General features: G+C 51.1%; 1 protein-coding gene across 4 annotated transcripts in view; it reads right to left on the bottom strand.

Annotated features, from left to right (window-relative positions):
- Positions 1-17,473, bottom strand: part of Hspa12a (heat shock protein family A (Hsp70) member 12A) — a 185,843-nt gene that overhangs the window by 5,093 nt on the left and 163,277 nt on the right. For 3 of the 4 annotated variants that reach the window (XM_045149538.1, XM_045149546.1, XM_045149553.1), the window contains 5 exons: positions 9,071-9,242; positions 5,086-5,172; positions 4,454-4,558; positions 3,476-3,734; positions 352-455 (listed from right to left, as the gene is read on the bottom strand). In XM_045149538.1, the coding sequence (XP_045005473.1) occupies positions 352-455; positions 3,476-3,734; positions 4,454-4,558; positions 5,086-5,172; positions 9,071-9,242 (727 nt within the window). The remainder of the gene's footprint in view (positions 1-351; positions 456-3,475; positions 3,735-4,453; positions 4,559-5,085; positions 5,173-9,070; positions 9,243-17,473) is intronic. The other variant, XM_045149557.1, reaches the window with a different exon arrangement.

Genomic DNA, 17,473 nt, shown 5'->3' with positions numbered 1-17,473 from the left:
AAACCTTCTGTCGCTTCACGCAACCGTGTCTTCTTCCCCGGCAGGGTCAGGCAGATTCCTCGTCTTTCCTGAGACTGCCAACCAGCTGCAGTCCCTAGGGCCTGTGGCTCGGGGTGACGAAGCCTCAGAGCTTTCTGTTCTCGGACTTCGAGGCCAAAGGGGCGCCTGGGTGAGGACAGCTCCCCAGCTCTTTGTAGCACCTGAGACGTAAGAGCCTGCCGGGCACCCTCCCTCGTGTGAGCCCAACCCGGCAGCCCAACTCCTGCAGGCTCTTCCCTGGGGACCCCGGCCCCCAGGCACCCGCCAACTGCGGCCGCTGGCCCCAGCCCTGCGCCCTGGGCTGGCACTCACGGAGATGCTCTACGATGCTGTCAATGGTTGGCTTGAACAGGGCGTTCATGGCGTCAGGACTCATCCTCAGCATGCCCTGGGAGGACCACTTCACAAAGTCCACACTGGGAATGAGCCACCAAGAGAAACAAGCAGTGAGAGTCTGCACAACGCCTGAAGCCTGGACCGATGTGTGCCCTGAAAGAGCATCTGTCACATCATGGGGTGAAATCGGTTTCAAAGTCGGAAGCATCCCGGGAAATCTCCTCAACTGCCCAGGCCTGGACCTTCAGAAGTGCAAGAACTAAGACATAACACTGCCTGTTTCTCTGTGCTTTTTTACTGTGGCCAAACTTCCCCAAAGTATAGCGAAGGCCAAAGCCTAATGCAAGAAGCCAAGGGAAATAGGAGGAACTCTGATTTTGGAGGATCACATTTTTAATCCAACGGTAGCTGGACGTAAGCGTGTCAAAGGCCCATTTGGTGCGGTTATTCATTGTGCTGCTACATTCCACAAATGTGTGCTCTGGTGTATCTCCTCAGCATGCCAGGCCCTTACAGCATCACAGATCTGTGTGTGATCCTACGGAGTGGACTCAAGGTCTCTGTCTAAGACACGGCCTGTCCAGAAGCAAGTGTGGATCAGAAAGAGTACTGGACAGGGAGTCGGGGTGGCTGGACTTCAGCGTGGTCCCATCACCTAGTAGCTATGGATTCTGGCCATGCCAACCTCTTTTTCCCTGAGCCTGATCTTAGCTGGAAGTCAAGGATAATAGCCCTTGCTATAACTTCTCTCCCCGGGGAGGCTGTGAAGACCCAGTTAAAGCCATGTCTGTGAAGACATGTGGGAAAGCTTGGGGGCACTGATGGACCGTCAGGGACTGTTGATTATCCAGACCCATGGTACAGGCCCCACCTGCTCTGAAGTTCAGAGGCCACATGAATGGTGCTTCAGTCTCTGAAGCAAAGAATAAACCAGCATCTTCCCAAGAGCGTATCTTTTAAATTTTATTTTAGAGAGAGACAGAAAGAATTGATGTGCCAGGGCCTCAGCTACTGCAACTGAACTCCAGACACTTGCGCCACCTAGTGGGCATGTGCAACCTTGCGCTTGTCTCACCTTTGCACACCTGGGTGGGATCTGGAGAGTCGAAGATGGGTCCTTAGGCTTCTCAGACAAGCACCTTAACCACTAAGCCATCTCTCTAGTCCCCAAGAGCATATTTTGATGCTGCCAAATTCTCTTTTCATAGCATCAAAGGACAATGTGCTATAGGGCTGGGTGACCCTGTGGCAGACTATAGTCAGTGTCCTTACTAGGAAGAAGGGCTCAGAAACTGGGCAGGCAGGATCTCAGGTTCAACCCAGAGGGCAGATGTTCTATGTGGCTAACCAGTGGGGCAGAGAGAAGATCTGCCCAGTAACACAGCCTGGCTTGGCTCTGCTTGGGGGGCCAAGAAAACCTGAATCAAAGCTACCTCATTTCCCACTAAGAGGCGCCAGGCACTCTTAGAGAATTAGCTGGCTCCAGGTCTGGGGCAGGGAAGGCACAGGAGTCAGGAGACTCTTCTCACAGCAAAAGAAGGCTGCTGTCCAAGACCACTGTGCAATGTCAAAGGGACCCAGAGCCACTGCCCAGATGGGACAACATGGTCATTAATAAGGACATAAATTCCTGTGGCCTAAACATAATCAAATATGCTTGCAATACTGCCCTTGTTTCTGTACAAAATAAAACTCATCACCACTTTGGAGGATGTTAGGAAATCCATTGTTTTAAAAAATATTTTAACTGATACTGGGCGTGGTGGTATACACTTTTAATCACAACACTAGGGAGGCAGAGGTAGGAGGACTGCCATGAGTTCGAGGCCACTGTGAGAATTCAGGCCAGCGTGGACTAGAGTGAAACCCTACCTTGAAAAGAAAAAAAAAAAAATTAACTAGAGGGAAGAACTTCCATGTATTCCGTTTTCTGTATATACTGCACTTCACAGCAATTGGAGTGAGGAAAACCTTTGTTTGTTTAGGGGCATTCCAGCTATGCTAAATGGAACAGGAGTGATAGTTAAGATGACAGTCATGGGGCCATCCCAGTGAAGTGTGGACTTAGGCAAGGATTATCGCTGGCTGCTAGCATCCGAGGGAGAAGAAGTAAGCAGACCCAACATGTCCCCTGAGGCAGGTCTCACGTATCCCCTGATGTGCTGCATAGGGCATGCTGCTACCCATTCAGTAAATTTGCCAAAAATTAAAATTGAATCTGATTAGGACTCTAAGCCAATCTTCCCATTAGCAGACACATAGCAGGAGACAGAAGAACAGGTCCTGGGACCAATGGGCATGCAGTGAGCAAAACTCTTAGGACCGCCATTCTTGCTACCTAATAAACTGTGGAGGCAAAAGCAGGAGAGAAGTCGATGCATTCAGCAGGATATGGGAGGCCTGTGGATTCATTCTTTCAGCCCTCATTTGGATGCTGATACAAACTAAATAAAAACAAAAACTGATAATTCCAGCTGCATATTTGGTGACATTGAAGAATTATTCATTTTAAATTTGATAATAATGTCGTGGTTATATTTAAATTTCATCTCCCGCAGAACCACATGCTGAAATAAGAATGGATTAGATGGAAACCCGAGATTTGTTTTAAAATAACTGGGGGAGGGTTATGAGATTTAGACTTGCTAGGAATTATCAATGATCGAAGCTGGATGACAGACTTTCATTTTCCATCAGAAGACCGTTGGAAGAGGTAACTGTGGAAGGTGGCAGATACTCAGGGTCTCCTCTAGGAGGCACTACAGTAGTGGTCCAAACTGAACTTATTTCCATAAAGCTTGCATTTTTTAAAATAAATTTATCAACTAACAATACAGCTCACAAGTTCCATGACCCCAGTCATTGTGTTAAACACGTAACATATATGAATCCATTTCATCCTTACAACTGTCTGAGGTAAGAGGAATTATGGTCCCATTTTCTAGATTAAAAAAGAAAAAATCAAAGGCTGGGAAGCCATTTGCCAATGATCACATTGCAAGTATGCTGGATTAGAACTAAGAAAGGATCCCCGCTTCCTCCCTCCCATGAGCACCGCCCATGCCCAGGCTGCCTAGAACTCAACGTGAGCCGTACGCACTTGCTCTTCCTCAAGGCGTGCTCCACGCTGTGCCCGCGGAACTTCTTATAGTAGTCGATGAAGGAGAAGGGCAGAGTGATGTTCAGCGGGTTGGTTCGGTCTGGGGCAGCGGCTCTTTTGCGAGACTCAAATGCAATCATTAAGTCAACCCAGGCGGCTGGGCGTTTGATTTTGAACTGTTCGATAAAATCCTCTCCAAATATTTTACAAAGTAGTTTTTCAAACTCATAATCTACTCCCAAAGATCCATAGGGCCCACCTGAGTGGAGAAGAAAACAGAAGCCCTCAGTATTAAACACCATCAGAAACGGAATCCAAATCCTCAAAAGCAGGTTGGCCTTAATACATTTCCCTGAAGCATCAAGAAATTCGGACAGGGCCCAGTCAGCGAGGAGACTGAAGGTCAGTGTTTCTATCAGACCTCAATACCCGAGGGAGAAGCTTTTGCCTACAGAAATTTCTCAATGGTCTGTTTTAATAAATTACATAAGATCAATGACATGTGAGTATGTCTGTGCATATCACATTACTGTACTACACCCAGGAAACCCAGTGGCAGAGTCTGGACAATCATCAGGCCTCCGCTAGGCTCTGCGCATGTACTGACCCATCACCCTACCCTTCCTTCTCCAGCAGTAAGGGCATGTTCCACGATCTTGACAGAGGACCATGTGGCCCGAGACCTCCTAGAAAGCTGGCCTTAGATCTGAACCAGAGGTGACAGATGGCATGTTACACACAAACCCTTGCACAGCTTTCAGAACCAAATTCCTTCAACCAGGCTCAGTGTTGATGCCCAAACTCTGGTGGTGATTTGGGTTTGAAAGAACCGTTAAATGCGTTTTGCTTTCCAAGTGCAAACACACAGGCATATCCTCCATGGCCCACAGTCCATGTGCTGGTGATATGGAGAGAAAGCAGCAGCAAGAGAGAGGGGAAATGAGGGACGGTGAGAAAGCTAGCCGTGTGGTGACTCACCTGTTGCTTTATAGAGCTCCTTAAGGTGTCCCTCTGGTAACCGTATCTGATGGACGGTCAGGTCCACAGTGCCTCCACCACTGTCCACCACCACATACTTGTCACCTGGTGCCAAAACAGCAATTGGTTAGATCAGAGCACACGGGCACCCCATCTCAAACAAGATGGTGAAGGATGGCTTACACTCAGCTATGCACACCATCAACCACTACTCACCAGCACAGTGGTGGTTTTGCTAATTGGCTGCATAACAAGCTATTCACAACTAAAGAGAATGCAGTCTTATCTGCCCAGGAGGGCTGGGTAAGCATGGACGATTAAGGTCCCAGGGGAGCAAATCTTGAAGACCCGAAGAAGCACTCCTGTCCCACACTGCTGCAAACCTGCCAGGTCCCATTCCCTGCTGGTCAACACAAGACTCTCTCCAGCACCGGGGAGTGCCCCTTCCTACCTTTCTGGTGCAGAAGAGTCTATGGGATTTCCCCACATGCAAAACTGTGGCTTGCAAGAGGGCGCTCCCTGAGGGAGTGGTCTTTAAATTCCACTGTGAGTGAACTTTCCCCCAAGTGCAAAAGGAACACAAGGAATGTGGATAAACTCCAGCAAGCACAAAGGACATTTAAGGACGCTACCTTCCTCCAGCTCAGACCAGATTTCTCCTATGACATTCTCCACCAAAAAGGTCCGACTCTGCCGGTTACGCCGGATGTGTTCCTTAGCTAGTGGCCGAAGGAAGAAAATGAGGACGGTAAGAAAGCATGAAAAAGCGACAGTCACTGGCAGGCGATGGAGACAGTGCGAGGAGGTTTAGGGATGGAACATTCACTGACGCTTGACCAACATGATTGAGAAACACGACATAAAGCCCACAAACCCAGTTCTTCTAAGACAAAGTATCTCTGTTGCATCAGCCTTCATCTTGGGCCTGCGCACAGCTGAAACACCTGCCCTGATAGTTTTCCCACGGGTGACATTCTTTTGGGAACTGGGTTAATAAAATGGGCCACTTTTGATGCCCCAGGGAAGAAGCTGTGTGCCAAGCAGCCCATGGTGCACTGGGTTTAAACATGGCACTTCAAGGAACTTCGTCTGATCCAAGGAATGTCAGGTATGTTATTTTCCTAATCTGGACTGGGAGCCATTTCCTGACTCTCTTGAAAGCCAATGCACTATTCAACCACAAGGTGGCTCTTCGGCCACAAGGTGGCGTCTGAACCCAGCAAAGCCCAGCGCTGCAGTCACTCTGGGACCCCAGGAGTCCTCTGTCCCTGCTGTGGCTGGGGCGCTCTTAAGCTGACGGGGCACAAATCATTGTGTTCAGATGAGAAAACCAGATCAGGAAATGTTAAGGGACTCGGAGTTCCAGAGGTTCTTGCTAGTAGCCCAAAATGAATCCCCAGGCCACAGACCCTCGGGATGTTGACATTTAACAATCTGGAAGCTTGAAAGTGCGTAATAGTGGGAAAATCAGAGATGAGAAAGGTGTCGTGAAAGGGTACCTGAGAACCAAGGTGGGCACTGGGGCCAGTCACCTAAGCCCTCTGGGCCTCAGTTTCCTCATGGCAGAAATGGGGATGGGACTACTGGGTCTGAGCTCCTCGTGGGCGGAGCAGGAATTACTCTCCTGTATTAATGATTCCTGTGTCTCTAAGCAGTGCTGGCGTTGAGAGCACGCGCACTGCAGGTGATAACAGGCAGAACACCTGCTATGAGACTTTGTGGTCAACAAGAGGTTGACTACTATGAATTCTCTAAAGCAGCCCCCGTGGAGACAGAGGAAGAAGACCGCTGCGCTCCCTCACCACCTCGCCCCCCGACCATCGTGCTTTCTTGTTCAGTCCCTAACCTGGAGCTGCTGGCTCTGAATTGCCCTACAAATCACTGGTTACCGGTGAGACAATAAAGCGCCCTTGACCACCCTCTCTACCCTCTTTCAGCAAGGAGCACGCGTTTACAAACATCATCTCCGGGGACTATTCCAGCAAACACCCAGCCAGCACCGAGCTCGTCAGGGCTTGGGTTGTCTGTGCACCAGGCGGCACCCTGGGAGGTCTCCCCAAACTGAACTTTCTCTCCCTTGCCCTACAGTGGCTCCAGATGAACTACGCTGGGCTACAGGCACAGCTCGGTGGTACTGCCCTCGCCTAACGTGCACGAGGCACCGAGGTTGTCCTGGGCGCTGCACAAACAGCAACAAAACAAAGATGTGGGCCGTGGTGCTGACCTTGGAGCAGGAGCCTGGTTCTCTAACACAACCTAGAAGGCCGCAAATGGTGTTCATAAAGCATCCAAGTGAGGCTAATAGACCATGTTCTCCAATCTCAAAAAAATTACCCAGTTTTTCAGCAGATTAAGCCCAAGATTGGAAACAAATGCATCCTTTATTGAGCTCATTAAATACTTTAGGAGTTAAATATTGCCCGTGGCAAAACCCTGCAGTGCAGGACCAAGCGCCAGATCTGTCCTTCCACAATGGTGTCCATGCGCGGGGCTGCCGTCACAGAGGTCCTACAGGCCTGTCAGGTACCCGAGTCACTGCTCCCCCAGGATCCCCCTAACGGCCCCTCCTCCAGGAGAGATGTCTCTGTTGCAAAGCAAGGCTGACACCAGAGCCCTGTCCCTCTGAGGCTTAGTGGCCCTCAACCTTAAGATTCCAAAAACCAGAATGCCCCTGTGAGCACACACACACACACACACACACACACAGCACAAATTCCATAAGCCACAGGACAGACGCAGAGCAGCTGGGGGAGGGGTGTGTTAAAGGAAAGGAAACCCCACACTGACTGAGCTCCCCAGGAGGAGCGTCACTCAAAATCAGACTCCCTGGGAACACGAATGTCACAAAGGGCGTGAGCTGAGCCAGAATTAGCAGATCCCAACGTGAAAGTTTTGCATTCGTGTGTGTGTGTGTGTGCACACGCACACACACGCATGTGTGCACTCATGCTATGACCCACGTGTGCAGATCAGAGAACAACCTCAGGGTGCTGATCCTCCCCTACCACCTTGTTTGAGAAAGGGTCTCGGTTTTTTTTTGCCCCTGGGAAGGCCAGTCTTGCTGACCCTTGAGCCTGGGGATTCTAGCTCTGCCTCCTATGGCTACAGGCCCCTTGGGATTACCATCTGTGCACCACTTTGAGTCCAGCTTCATGATGGTCCTGGGGGGGTTGAACTCCAGTTGGTGGATTTGCAGAGAGAGCACCATTAACCTCTGAACCATCTCTCCAGCCCCTGACATGAATTTTTATGAACTGAAAATCAGCATGTAAGAAACAAATCTAGGTGGTTTTTTTTTCCCCCCAATGAGACAATAAAGGAATATGTGTATTTGAAATGTTAATGTGTTTGCCTTCCTCAACAGTAAGGCTGGCTTTGGCATCCCCTGGGGAGGCCAGCGTGGCTACAACTAACCCAGCCTTCAGGCCTAGGAGAAGCCTCATTTGTTATGGGAAATCACATGGAAGGTGCTAACACACTGCCCTTGGCAAGCAAGCAGAGGCAGCAGCCTGGTGACCAGCTATGCTCTTGTTACCGCCTGGTGGCTGAGGCTTATTTCAGTCAACTCTAGGGATTAAGATGAGAAAGGGATCTCCCAGGACAGAGTTATTCCATGAAGGGGAGCAAGGGGTAGCTGGTGGGAATCTGTATCTATCCATTCAGGGTGAGCCAGGGTCTTGAGGAAGAGAGTGTCTTGGGCTTCTGGTGTGGGGACCCAGGAAAAGGTGGATGCAAACACAGAGGTGGGGACAATCCTCGCTGATGTCCTCCCTCTCCTTTTCTTGGACCTGGGGGTAGAGGGGCTTCCAGAGCAGCCTGGGGGTGGGCATGGTGATGGGTACATTTCTGCTCCCCAAACCCTCATGTGGGAGCACAGCAGAGCTCAGAGCTGTGGCGCACAGCTTCCGCCAGCACACAGAGCTCCCCCCCGGCATCCGTGCTCACGGAGGTGCTTTGAGCCTGACCTCATCTGTCTACAATCGAGTTGGAGCCCTGGACAGACCCACAGAGCCTGGACATAGAGGGAAGACAATCCTGAGGGCCAGCTTCTTTGCAGGTTAACCATTAAAGAGCAAATGCTCCTTAAAATACCCACACTGGGGCTCCCAAGCATGGGCTCCTTCCCGAAGCTCAGTGCGCATCCCAGCTCAGGAAAAGTCAGCCCACATGGTCTGTGCTTGAGACTCTCAGCTAAGACACAGAATGAGCTCATCAAACATGAAGCGGCCCAATGAGTGAGTCAGTGATGAGTCAACAGTCTTAATGGGAGAATTAATAGCAGGCAAATTGCATTAGATTAAGAAGAACCAGTTAATAGGCAAGCAGGAACCTAGTAAAATGCAAGGCTAAGAACTACTCTCGGGTCTCCCTCAGGTTGGGGAGAGCACCCCTTCAGACACTGAGTAGGTCATAAACCAGGGTAACCAATGCTTAGTTTATGGAGGTCCACCAAGAGACTTGGAAGGGAGCCTGAGCAGAGAGGCTTGAGACCCACCTCCACCGTAGCAACCCAAGCCTTCCTAACAGCGCTAGGGACCCTTGGCATCATCAGAGGTTGAGTGGCGTCCAGGGGTCGGGCGGGGCGAGCTGAGGGAGGGAGAGAGAGAGCAGAGGTACCCTGTGCAAACCCCGCTCCTACTGTGTCACTGGCGCTGTACCCATTGACCACCGCCTTGCCGCTCAACTCGATCATCTGGTGCAGCCGCAGCTTCCGGCAGTAGATGGAGGCCGCCTCGGGCTCCAGGGCAATGATGAGCTGCTCCGAGTTCTCAGGGGATGCCAGGCCAGCCTGGAAGACAGAGACAGAGGCTGTGACCTGGGGCAAGTCTGCCCAGAGGACACCTGTGCCGAGCTCGGGGTATGACTGAGTCTCCCGAGGAGGGAGTGCTGGCTTGGGTGAGTCTGCCCTGTCAATGTCATTGGGTCAGGAACCAAGTAAGAGACACACGTGTGGACAGGTCTTTGAGGGAGTTTCCTACAAAGATTTACCAAGGGGGTATACACAGAAGTCTGGGGGGGAACAGTGTTCGTTTTGCCTGCCCATTTTCTCCCCCTGTTGGTAAGCACGTGTACCCTGCTGCTGCCATCCTTTGATGGCATCGAAACCCAGCTTCCTTGGCCTTGCAGCCTGAACTGAAGGTGGGCATCGCTCCAGGAATCCTCCAGGCCCTCGGCGCTGGCCGGGGACTGCTCAGGCATCTGGCCCTGTGGACTGAGCAGCTGTTTGGTTCTCAGCCTCTGCAGCCACCGCTGGGCTGCCTGCCTGTGTTATGTAAGCTAATCTGAACAATCCCTTTATAATATAGATGTATTCTATTGGTTCTGGTCCTCTACAGAACTCTGGCGAAGGCACTCCACAGGACTCTGCAAAGCTGAACATCAGGGGTTACTGGGGGGGTTGGGTCCCAAACATCTCGGAATGTACAAACACCTTCAGGAGATGCAAGGCACTCTTGCCATGGAACCGCTTGCACTTGGGGCTTGCTGAGCTCAGAATTGAGGGACACCAGGGAAGAGACGGGGGATTATATACTGTGAATAAAGATGGGGTCCCACACTCAAGTCGTGAAGGGACAGAGTTACAGAGACCCCAACGCTTTGAAAACCAGCACAGGTAGAAGACAGGTGATCCCTTCTCCAGTACAATGGAGGCTGAGTAGACGCCCTCAGCTAGGCCAGCATCCGATGCTCCTCCCAATGTCTACAGCATGCGGGGAGCACTCCTGCCACCTATCTATGTACCAGGGCTGACGTGAGCAATGGATCCTGTAGGAAGCCCTTCCTGGAGGCCCCATGGAGTCCTTCATTTAGAGTGAGGCCTGTCGCCAGCTGTTAAGTATCTTACTCAAAACCTCTCTTCTCAATAGTTTGCCATATAAGAATACATATTCTAGGAGCTAGAGAGATGGCTTAGTGGTTAAAGTGCTTGCCTGCAAAGCTTAAGGACCCAGGCTCTGTCTTCTAGTACCCATGTAGGACAGATACACAAGGTGGCACATGGAGTTTGTGCCCATTCTATCTGGCTCTCTCCCCCCTTTTACTCCTTCCTCTTCAAATAAATATATATTTAAAAATTTAAAAGGAATATATATCCTAAGTAGCATAACAATTTGGTACCCAAGGTCTCATCTATAGCCTCTATCTGCAAACATAGGGAACTCTGCTTGGCTGACAGAAGGTGAAAATGCTTCTGCCTTGTGACCTGTTTCAACTATGGACCTTCCAAGCCCTAAGAAGGACCAGCCACAAGGCCACAAGGCGTCCTTCTGAATGTGCTCAGAGAAACAGGCCTGGGTCCTGAGTCTGAGCAGGGGTTTCCTTGGTCACCGGCAATACATGTCATTCCCTTCACTGGCGTGGCTTGGCTGCTGTTTCCTACCTGGGAAGCTGCCCGTGCCACTCCCACCTTGGAGGAAAGCTCCGCCCCCAACCTCAAGGGCAGACAGCAGATCTCCCAATACCCCACATGCACAGTTAACCTCTCCCCAGGAGGAGACAGCCTAGAGCCAGGGGCAGAGGGCTTCAGGAGGTCCCATTAGTGAGCTGGGAGACTCAGAGTAGTGGGCAGGCTGCAGACCTTCTGAGCCTTTTACTCCACTCCTTTGCTTGAGCAGAAGGAGAGGGTGGCTGACGGCCCCATTTTGCCCAGGACCGAGGAAGGCTCTGGAATATGAGACTTGAGTGCTCAAGACAGCTCAGTCTTGCTCACAAGTGTCCAGCCTGTACGCGGCGGGGCAGCATCGGGGTGCTGGAAGTGCTCCAGGATCTCCTGCCTCGAGCACCTGAAAGCTACAGGGAAGAGGCAGGGGCCTGGCTCTCTGATGAAGCTCCCTCCTCTGTTGGTTGAAAGGTGCCATCTTTTCCCCCACTGGCTGGGACAGTATCAGATCATACACAGTCCTCAAGTTCTCCCTGACGGCCACACCCCAGGTAAACAACGATATAGAAGTGAGCGACTTACGACTAGGCAGGGGAAGGAAAATCTTCACTCTGCAAACACCGTATGCCTCTCAAGGAGGAGAACCCTTTCTGCAAGGCTGACACACCAGGGAACTAGAGAGCTACATCCATGTCCTGTACCAACCACAGGGCAACCCTTTCCCCATGCCAGGTAACCTCGGCTTCATCCAAAGTGCGTGCACAATGATGGCCCTCACCAGCCTGTTCCACGAGGCACAGGTTGTAGTGCCCTTGAGTGACGTCTGTCAATAGGCCACTGACTCAGGCGTGGAGGCTGTTCCACAGGACCCCTGCTCAAGCAGTGACAAGACCCCTGCCCACACTTCATTTTCTCCCCAGGCTGCCTCAGACATCCTCAGCAAAAGAGAGCTGAAAGTCCAAGTGCCCAGCGACACAAGATGGGGGTCGCACATGCAACGCGACACAGGCAAGATCAACCTGCCAACCCTGAGTGTGAGTCCTGAATGGAAAACTCTGAGGCCGGACCTCAGAGCCAAGCCTTTCTCAAGCGCAGCTCATGTGCCAAGCCCTCCACTCCTGGGTTTGTGGTGTCAGAAACCTACTGCAAGACCAGAAGCCACGTGGCAGCTTCCCCCATGGAGGGTGAGGAACAAGGAGTCTCCTGCAAAGGTTTGCATGGGCCTCTCTGGGCCAGCTGCTCTTTCAAAGTTCCCACTCGAAAGGAAACTGGAGTGGGTCGGAGTCCAGGGACTGTGAAGAAAGATAGGCAAACTCCTCATCCCTTACCACTGAAACCTGAGATCTGAAGCTGGAGCTCTCGCTTAGATGGGAAGTCATTACATGGAAAACCAGGCCAAGAAGGGCAGGGGCTTCGCAGGGTGATACAAGCGGAAGGGTCTGAGCATGCTGGCACGTGGCTGAGCTTCAGCAAGATGGCCCTCCTCTCAGGAAAGATCCCACATCCTAGTGTTAAAAAGAGGCACTCGGGGCTGGGGAAGACATGGCTGGTGGTTAAGGTGCTTGCCTGTGAAGCTTAAGGACCCAGGTTCAATTCCCCAGTACCCACATAAGCCAGATGCACAAGGTGGCATATGTGTCTGGAGTCTGTTTGCAGTGGCTGGAGGCCTTGGTGCACCTATTCTCTCTCTCTCTCTCTCTCTCTCTGCCTCTTTCTCCTTCTCTCATAAATAAATAAATAGATGAGACAGACTGACTGGGTCTGCAGCAGTAGCACGGGCTACACCCTACACTGGGAGGGACACTTCATCTACCCTTTCCCAGCTGGGCTGGCCGTGGTGCCACAGCAGTACGTGTGGCCCATTTCCAGAGAAGGCTCCCTGCTGCTTCCAGGAGAAGATACAGAGAGGGCTCAGAGGTGAAGAGGACCCCGCTCCAGAGGGAAGCCACAGGGTCACACAGGGGTCTGGACAGTGTCGAGGAGGCCTGGAACTACGAAGCCACACTCCTTTGTTCGGCCCAGCCTCCGTCATGTCGCAACCAGCAAACACCTGTGGAGTGGGTGCTACGGGGAGCCGGTGGAGAGGGAGGAAGAGGAAAGAGCCGGCTCTGTACAAATTACGTCTTGCCGGGGCACCCCAGAGCCGCTGACGGCCTCCAACAGGACGAAATGCAGAAGAACGTTCCACATCCCGCAAATCCCACTCTTTCATCTCTAGCGGAAGACCCCGGCGCTCAGAACTGTGCATCGTGTCCTTGTGGGTCAAACACAGCTGAGGCTTACGCCGGGGCCCCCGCCCCCCGCAGCGGAAATCCATGGGTCCAGCTGCCCAGGATCAGGCCGGGTTCCCCTGGCCCAGACATGCTCTCCGCCTTTGCTGATTCTGCCTGTGTTGCTGGGACCTCTGAGTTACTCTTCCCATGTGAGCTCAGCTCTGCTGGGGACCCTGCCAAGCACTTCACACGTCTGTCTCCAACTATGCAGAGATGGCAAGATGGTGCACTGCCCAAGGACAGCAGGCGGGTCCTCAAGCTCTGCGGCGTGCATTAGGTACTCAGGAGGCCACTACTGAATGAAGACCTTAACCACTCAGCTGGCCTTCTCCGCATTTCCTTGGCCCTGGTCTCTGCTGAGCTGAATGTGAATGCCACCTGCACAGACCTGGGCACCTTACAGATAAAAAGTGTGCGATCCAAGGTTATGCCACTGTGATGGCTAAGTTTGTGTCAACTTGATCCACAGACATTCCTCATGAGCGGGTCTCTGAGGTTGCTTCCAGGAAGGATTAACTAAAGGAGGAATCCTTCCCCCAGGGCAGGTAGCCCCTGTCAGAGGGGAGGCTTTAGCAGAAGAGGCTCTGGGAAGGAAGGTATTCTCCCCTCCCACCTGGCTGTGGGGCTGCTTGCTGCTTTCCAGTGGAGACTGAAGACCAACATGGACTGAGGAGCAGCATCTCTCCAGGACACCTCTGGGCCTTCAGTGCCGGATTGGGACAGCTGACATCCAGCCTGGTGGACTGAGCAGCTACCAGGTTCCTTGACTCTCAGGACTATAATCTGCTATTGTTGGACTGTCGTAAACTAATCCAATAAATTCCCTTTGAATACAATTCATTCTATCGGTTCTGTTCCTCTAGAAAACCCTGATTAATACAGCTACCTTGCCTACTCCTCCAGGAATCCAAGAAGCTACCTTCCTTGTCATCACAAGATTCACTCAGAAAAAGTAGGCGAGAAAACTGCCCTCTGGGGAGCCTGTGGGAATGGGTGTTTACCTCAACTACTCAGCTTCCCGGTCCTGCAATCTGCTAAGCGACTGTGTCCATGGTGGAGAGAAATGGCCAGACCGGCTAAGTGCTGTGCCGGCCAGTCACTAAGCTTGGAAGGGCTCCGGCTGCCCCAGTTCTGGGCATGAAACACTTTCATTTCTCCTGATGGGATCATTTTTCACTGTGGCTCATTCAGGCCAGGAAACGTGTGTAATCTTTGTCTCCATGTTAGATGAGGTCACCATACATGAAGTATCACTTATTTAACAGACTTCTGGAAACCAATATTTCTTCTTTTAATTAGAAAGTGTGTGTGAGAGAGACAGAGAGAGAGAGAGAGAGAGAGAGAGAGAGAATTGGTGAACCAGGGCCTCTAGCCACTGCAATTGAACTCCAGATGTGTGCTCCACCTTGTACACATGCATGACCTCATGCGTCACCTTGTGCGTCTGGATTCCGTGAGATCTGGGGAGTCAAACTTGGGTCCTTACTCTTTGCAGGCAAGTGCCTTAACGGCTAAGCCATTTCTCTAGCCCTGGAGTTAATATTTTTGGTTCATCCCCCTGCCCGTTCATTGGAACTCTCTCTCTCAGGTTCAGGTCTTTTTCAAAGACCTCAGTAGAGGAATCAACTATTCTTTCAGCTACTCTCTTGTCATGGACTGCTCTTAAAGGGTCTATCGATGTTCTGAGTGTGCGAATCCCCAAAGATATAGTGTGTGTCTCCGCCTCCCCAAGTACTGGGGTTCTAAATGCATGCCATCACACCTGGCCTTTCTTTTTTAAATAGAGATTCTGGGGTTCAAACTTTACCAACTGGGCCATCTCCCTAGCCCAAATGAGAGATTTAACCCATTCCTTTGCCAAGGACAGAGAGCAGGCAAACTTGAGGAGATTCCACAGACCAATTGTACCGTTATGCACATCTCTGTAGCCCTCACAGGCTGTCTCAAGCAGAGACCCTTGAGCTCCGGAATGGGAGATGCCACACAGGGCATCATCACAGCTCGGCTCCAGGCCTCCCTCCCTCTACCTGGCAGGTGACTGTGCCATGAACTTGTACCCAGGAAGCCTCCCAGAAGCTTGGAAGAAGGCTCTCCATGCCCACCCACATGGAATAGCCATGCCCAATTTCCCAGTATCCTGATGGCATACCCATTCTACCTCATTCTAAAACCAGGCCAATGGGGTGCCCTTGGGTGGGTGGTCATCACCTGGTAGAAAGGACAAATGTCCACCTGAACAACACACTTCATGGAGACTGACGCCCCGTGACCAGGCTCAGAAGACACTGGGCTCAGAACTAGGGTTGTTGCTCAGGGACCCTATCAGCCAGGGTTTCCCAGAGGAAAAAAAAAGACCTATGCACAAGGAAGGAGATTTATTATAAGGACTTGGCTCACAATGGTAGAAGCTGACAAGTCCCAAGATCTGCAGCTGGAAGCTGGAGATCCAGGAGATCCAGCTGTGTAGTTCCTGTCCAAAGGCCAAAGGCTCAAGACCCAGAAAGAGCCAATTTCCTTCTGAAACTGAAAGGAAGAAAAAAAACTTAATGCCTGGCTCAAAGGCCAGCAGGAGGAGCCTCCTCCCTCTCAGGGAAGGGACAGCACTTTGCTCACTGTGGTCTGTAGCTGACTAGAGGGGACCCGGTGACATGAGAGTGGCATCTCTTGTGCTCAGACTAGTTAGTTAAATGTCGAACTCATCTAAGACCTCCCCTCCTGGGTACTCCAGGGACAATTTTAAAAATAGGTTATTTACTTTGAGAGAAAGAGAGAGAGGAAAAGAAAGATTATATATACATATATACATGTGTGTGTGTATGTGTGTACATACACAGAGAGAGAGAGAGAGAGAAAGAAAGAGAGAGAGAGAGAGAGAGAGAAAGAGAGAGAGAGAGAGAGAGAGAGAGAGAAAGAGAGAGAGAGAGAGAGAGAGAGAGAGAGAGAGAGAGAGAGAGAGAGAGAGAGGAGGGGGAGAGAGAATGGACATGCCAGGGCCTCTAGTCACTGCAAACCAACTCCAGACACAAGCGCCACTTTGTGCATTTTGGGGGGGGGGGTTTCAAGGTAGGGTTTCACTGTAGTCCAAGCTGACATGGAATTCACTATGTAGTCTCAGGGTGGCCTTGAACTCATGGTGATCCTCCTACCTTGGCCTCCTGAGTACTGGGCTTAAAGGTGTGTACCACCACGCCCAGATGTGTGCATGTGGCTTTATGTGGGTAATGAGGAATCAAACCCAGGTCTGTAAGCTTTGTAGGCAAGTGCCTTAGCCACTGAGCAATCTTTCTAGTCCTCTAGGAACTTTTTTGTCTTATTTTTCTTTCTTTCTTTCCTTTTTTTTTTTTTTTGCAACAAGGCCTCACTTCATAGCCCAAGCCAGTCTATCCACTTGTCTCGACAGCCCAAGTGTTGAGCTTAGAGGTTGGCTAACACACTACCCATCTTGTAAAGCCACTTTTATTCCATCCAAGCCCAAAACAATATACCCTCCCCTGATTGGTTTCTTCCTCAGACTTTCTAGTGTGGGGTTCCACCCCGCCGCACCCACTCACAGACTCCATCGTAGCAAGAGCCTGACAATCTGATCAGTCACTGTGTTCTCCTTTCGGGCTAAAATTAAGACTTGACCCTTCTACGGGGTCACGTGTTTGTTGCTGAAGCCTTCCTGCAGACCGGGAAATTAGAGTCAAGGCCACAAATCTTGCATATCCTTCCTGGGAACAGCTCAGAACACAGCCTGCAGAGGACCACGTCCTGATGTCCCATCTTTGGACAGTCCCTGAAAGTTGAAGCTATGGAAAAAGATCTGTGACACCCAAGGCTTCTGTGAACAGCTACATGCATTTTTTTTAAACCTCTTTATTTAAAAAGAAAAATAACTTTCTTTTTTCTTTTCTGGAACTTCTACCCTCTTCCTTCATTCCTCTAAAAACAGATCTATTTTTGGCAGCTCCATACCAGGAGCCAGATTCTCACACTGCCTGGAGGAAGGGGAGAACAGAGGAAACTACCCAAGAAGGGGGAGAGAGTAAGAGGGATGCTCCCTACCCCTGACCATGTGCGAGCTGGACTCTGCAAGCTGCTTAGGGTAGGGCCCTGAGCACTGAACACAGTGTATGCCATCAGGGTTCTTTACCATATGTTGGGGATGGTTATAGAGCCCCTCTGCAAAGAGACGCTTGTGCATGTGGCTCCTAATAACATCAGAGATGTCTCCTGGGAGGTGTGATACGGGCCAAGAGAACACCCGTTGTCTTGGGCAGATATGCTTGCCCCAGCTGAGATAGGCTGAACATGGAAACTGACTTAAAACTTTTTTGTGTGGGTGTATGTGTGTAGTATGGTGGTGTGTGTGGGGTTGGAACATGC

Source organism: Jaculus jaculus, chromosome 1 (genome assembly GCF_020740685.1).
Source record: "Jaculus jaculus isolate mJacJac1 chromosome 1, mJacJac1.mat.Y.cur, whole genome shotgun sequence".
Lineage (NCBI taxonomy): Eukaryota > Metazoa > Chordata > Mammalia > Rodentia > Dipodidae > Jaculus > Jaculus jaculus.
This window is presented reverse-complemented; position numbering and strand designations above follow the sequence as displayed.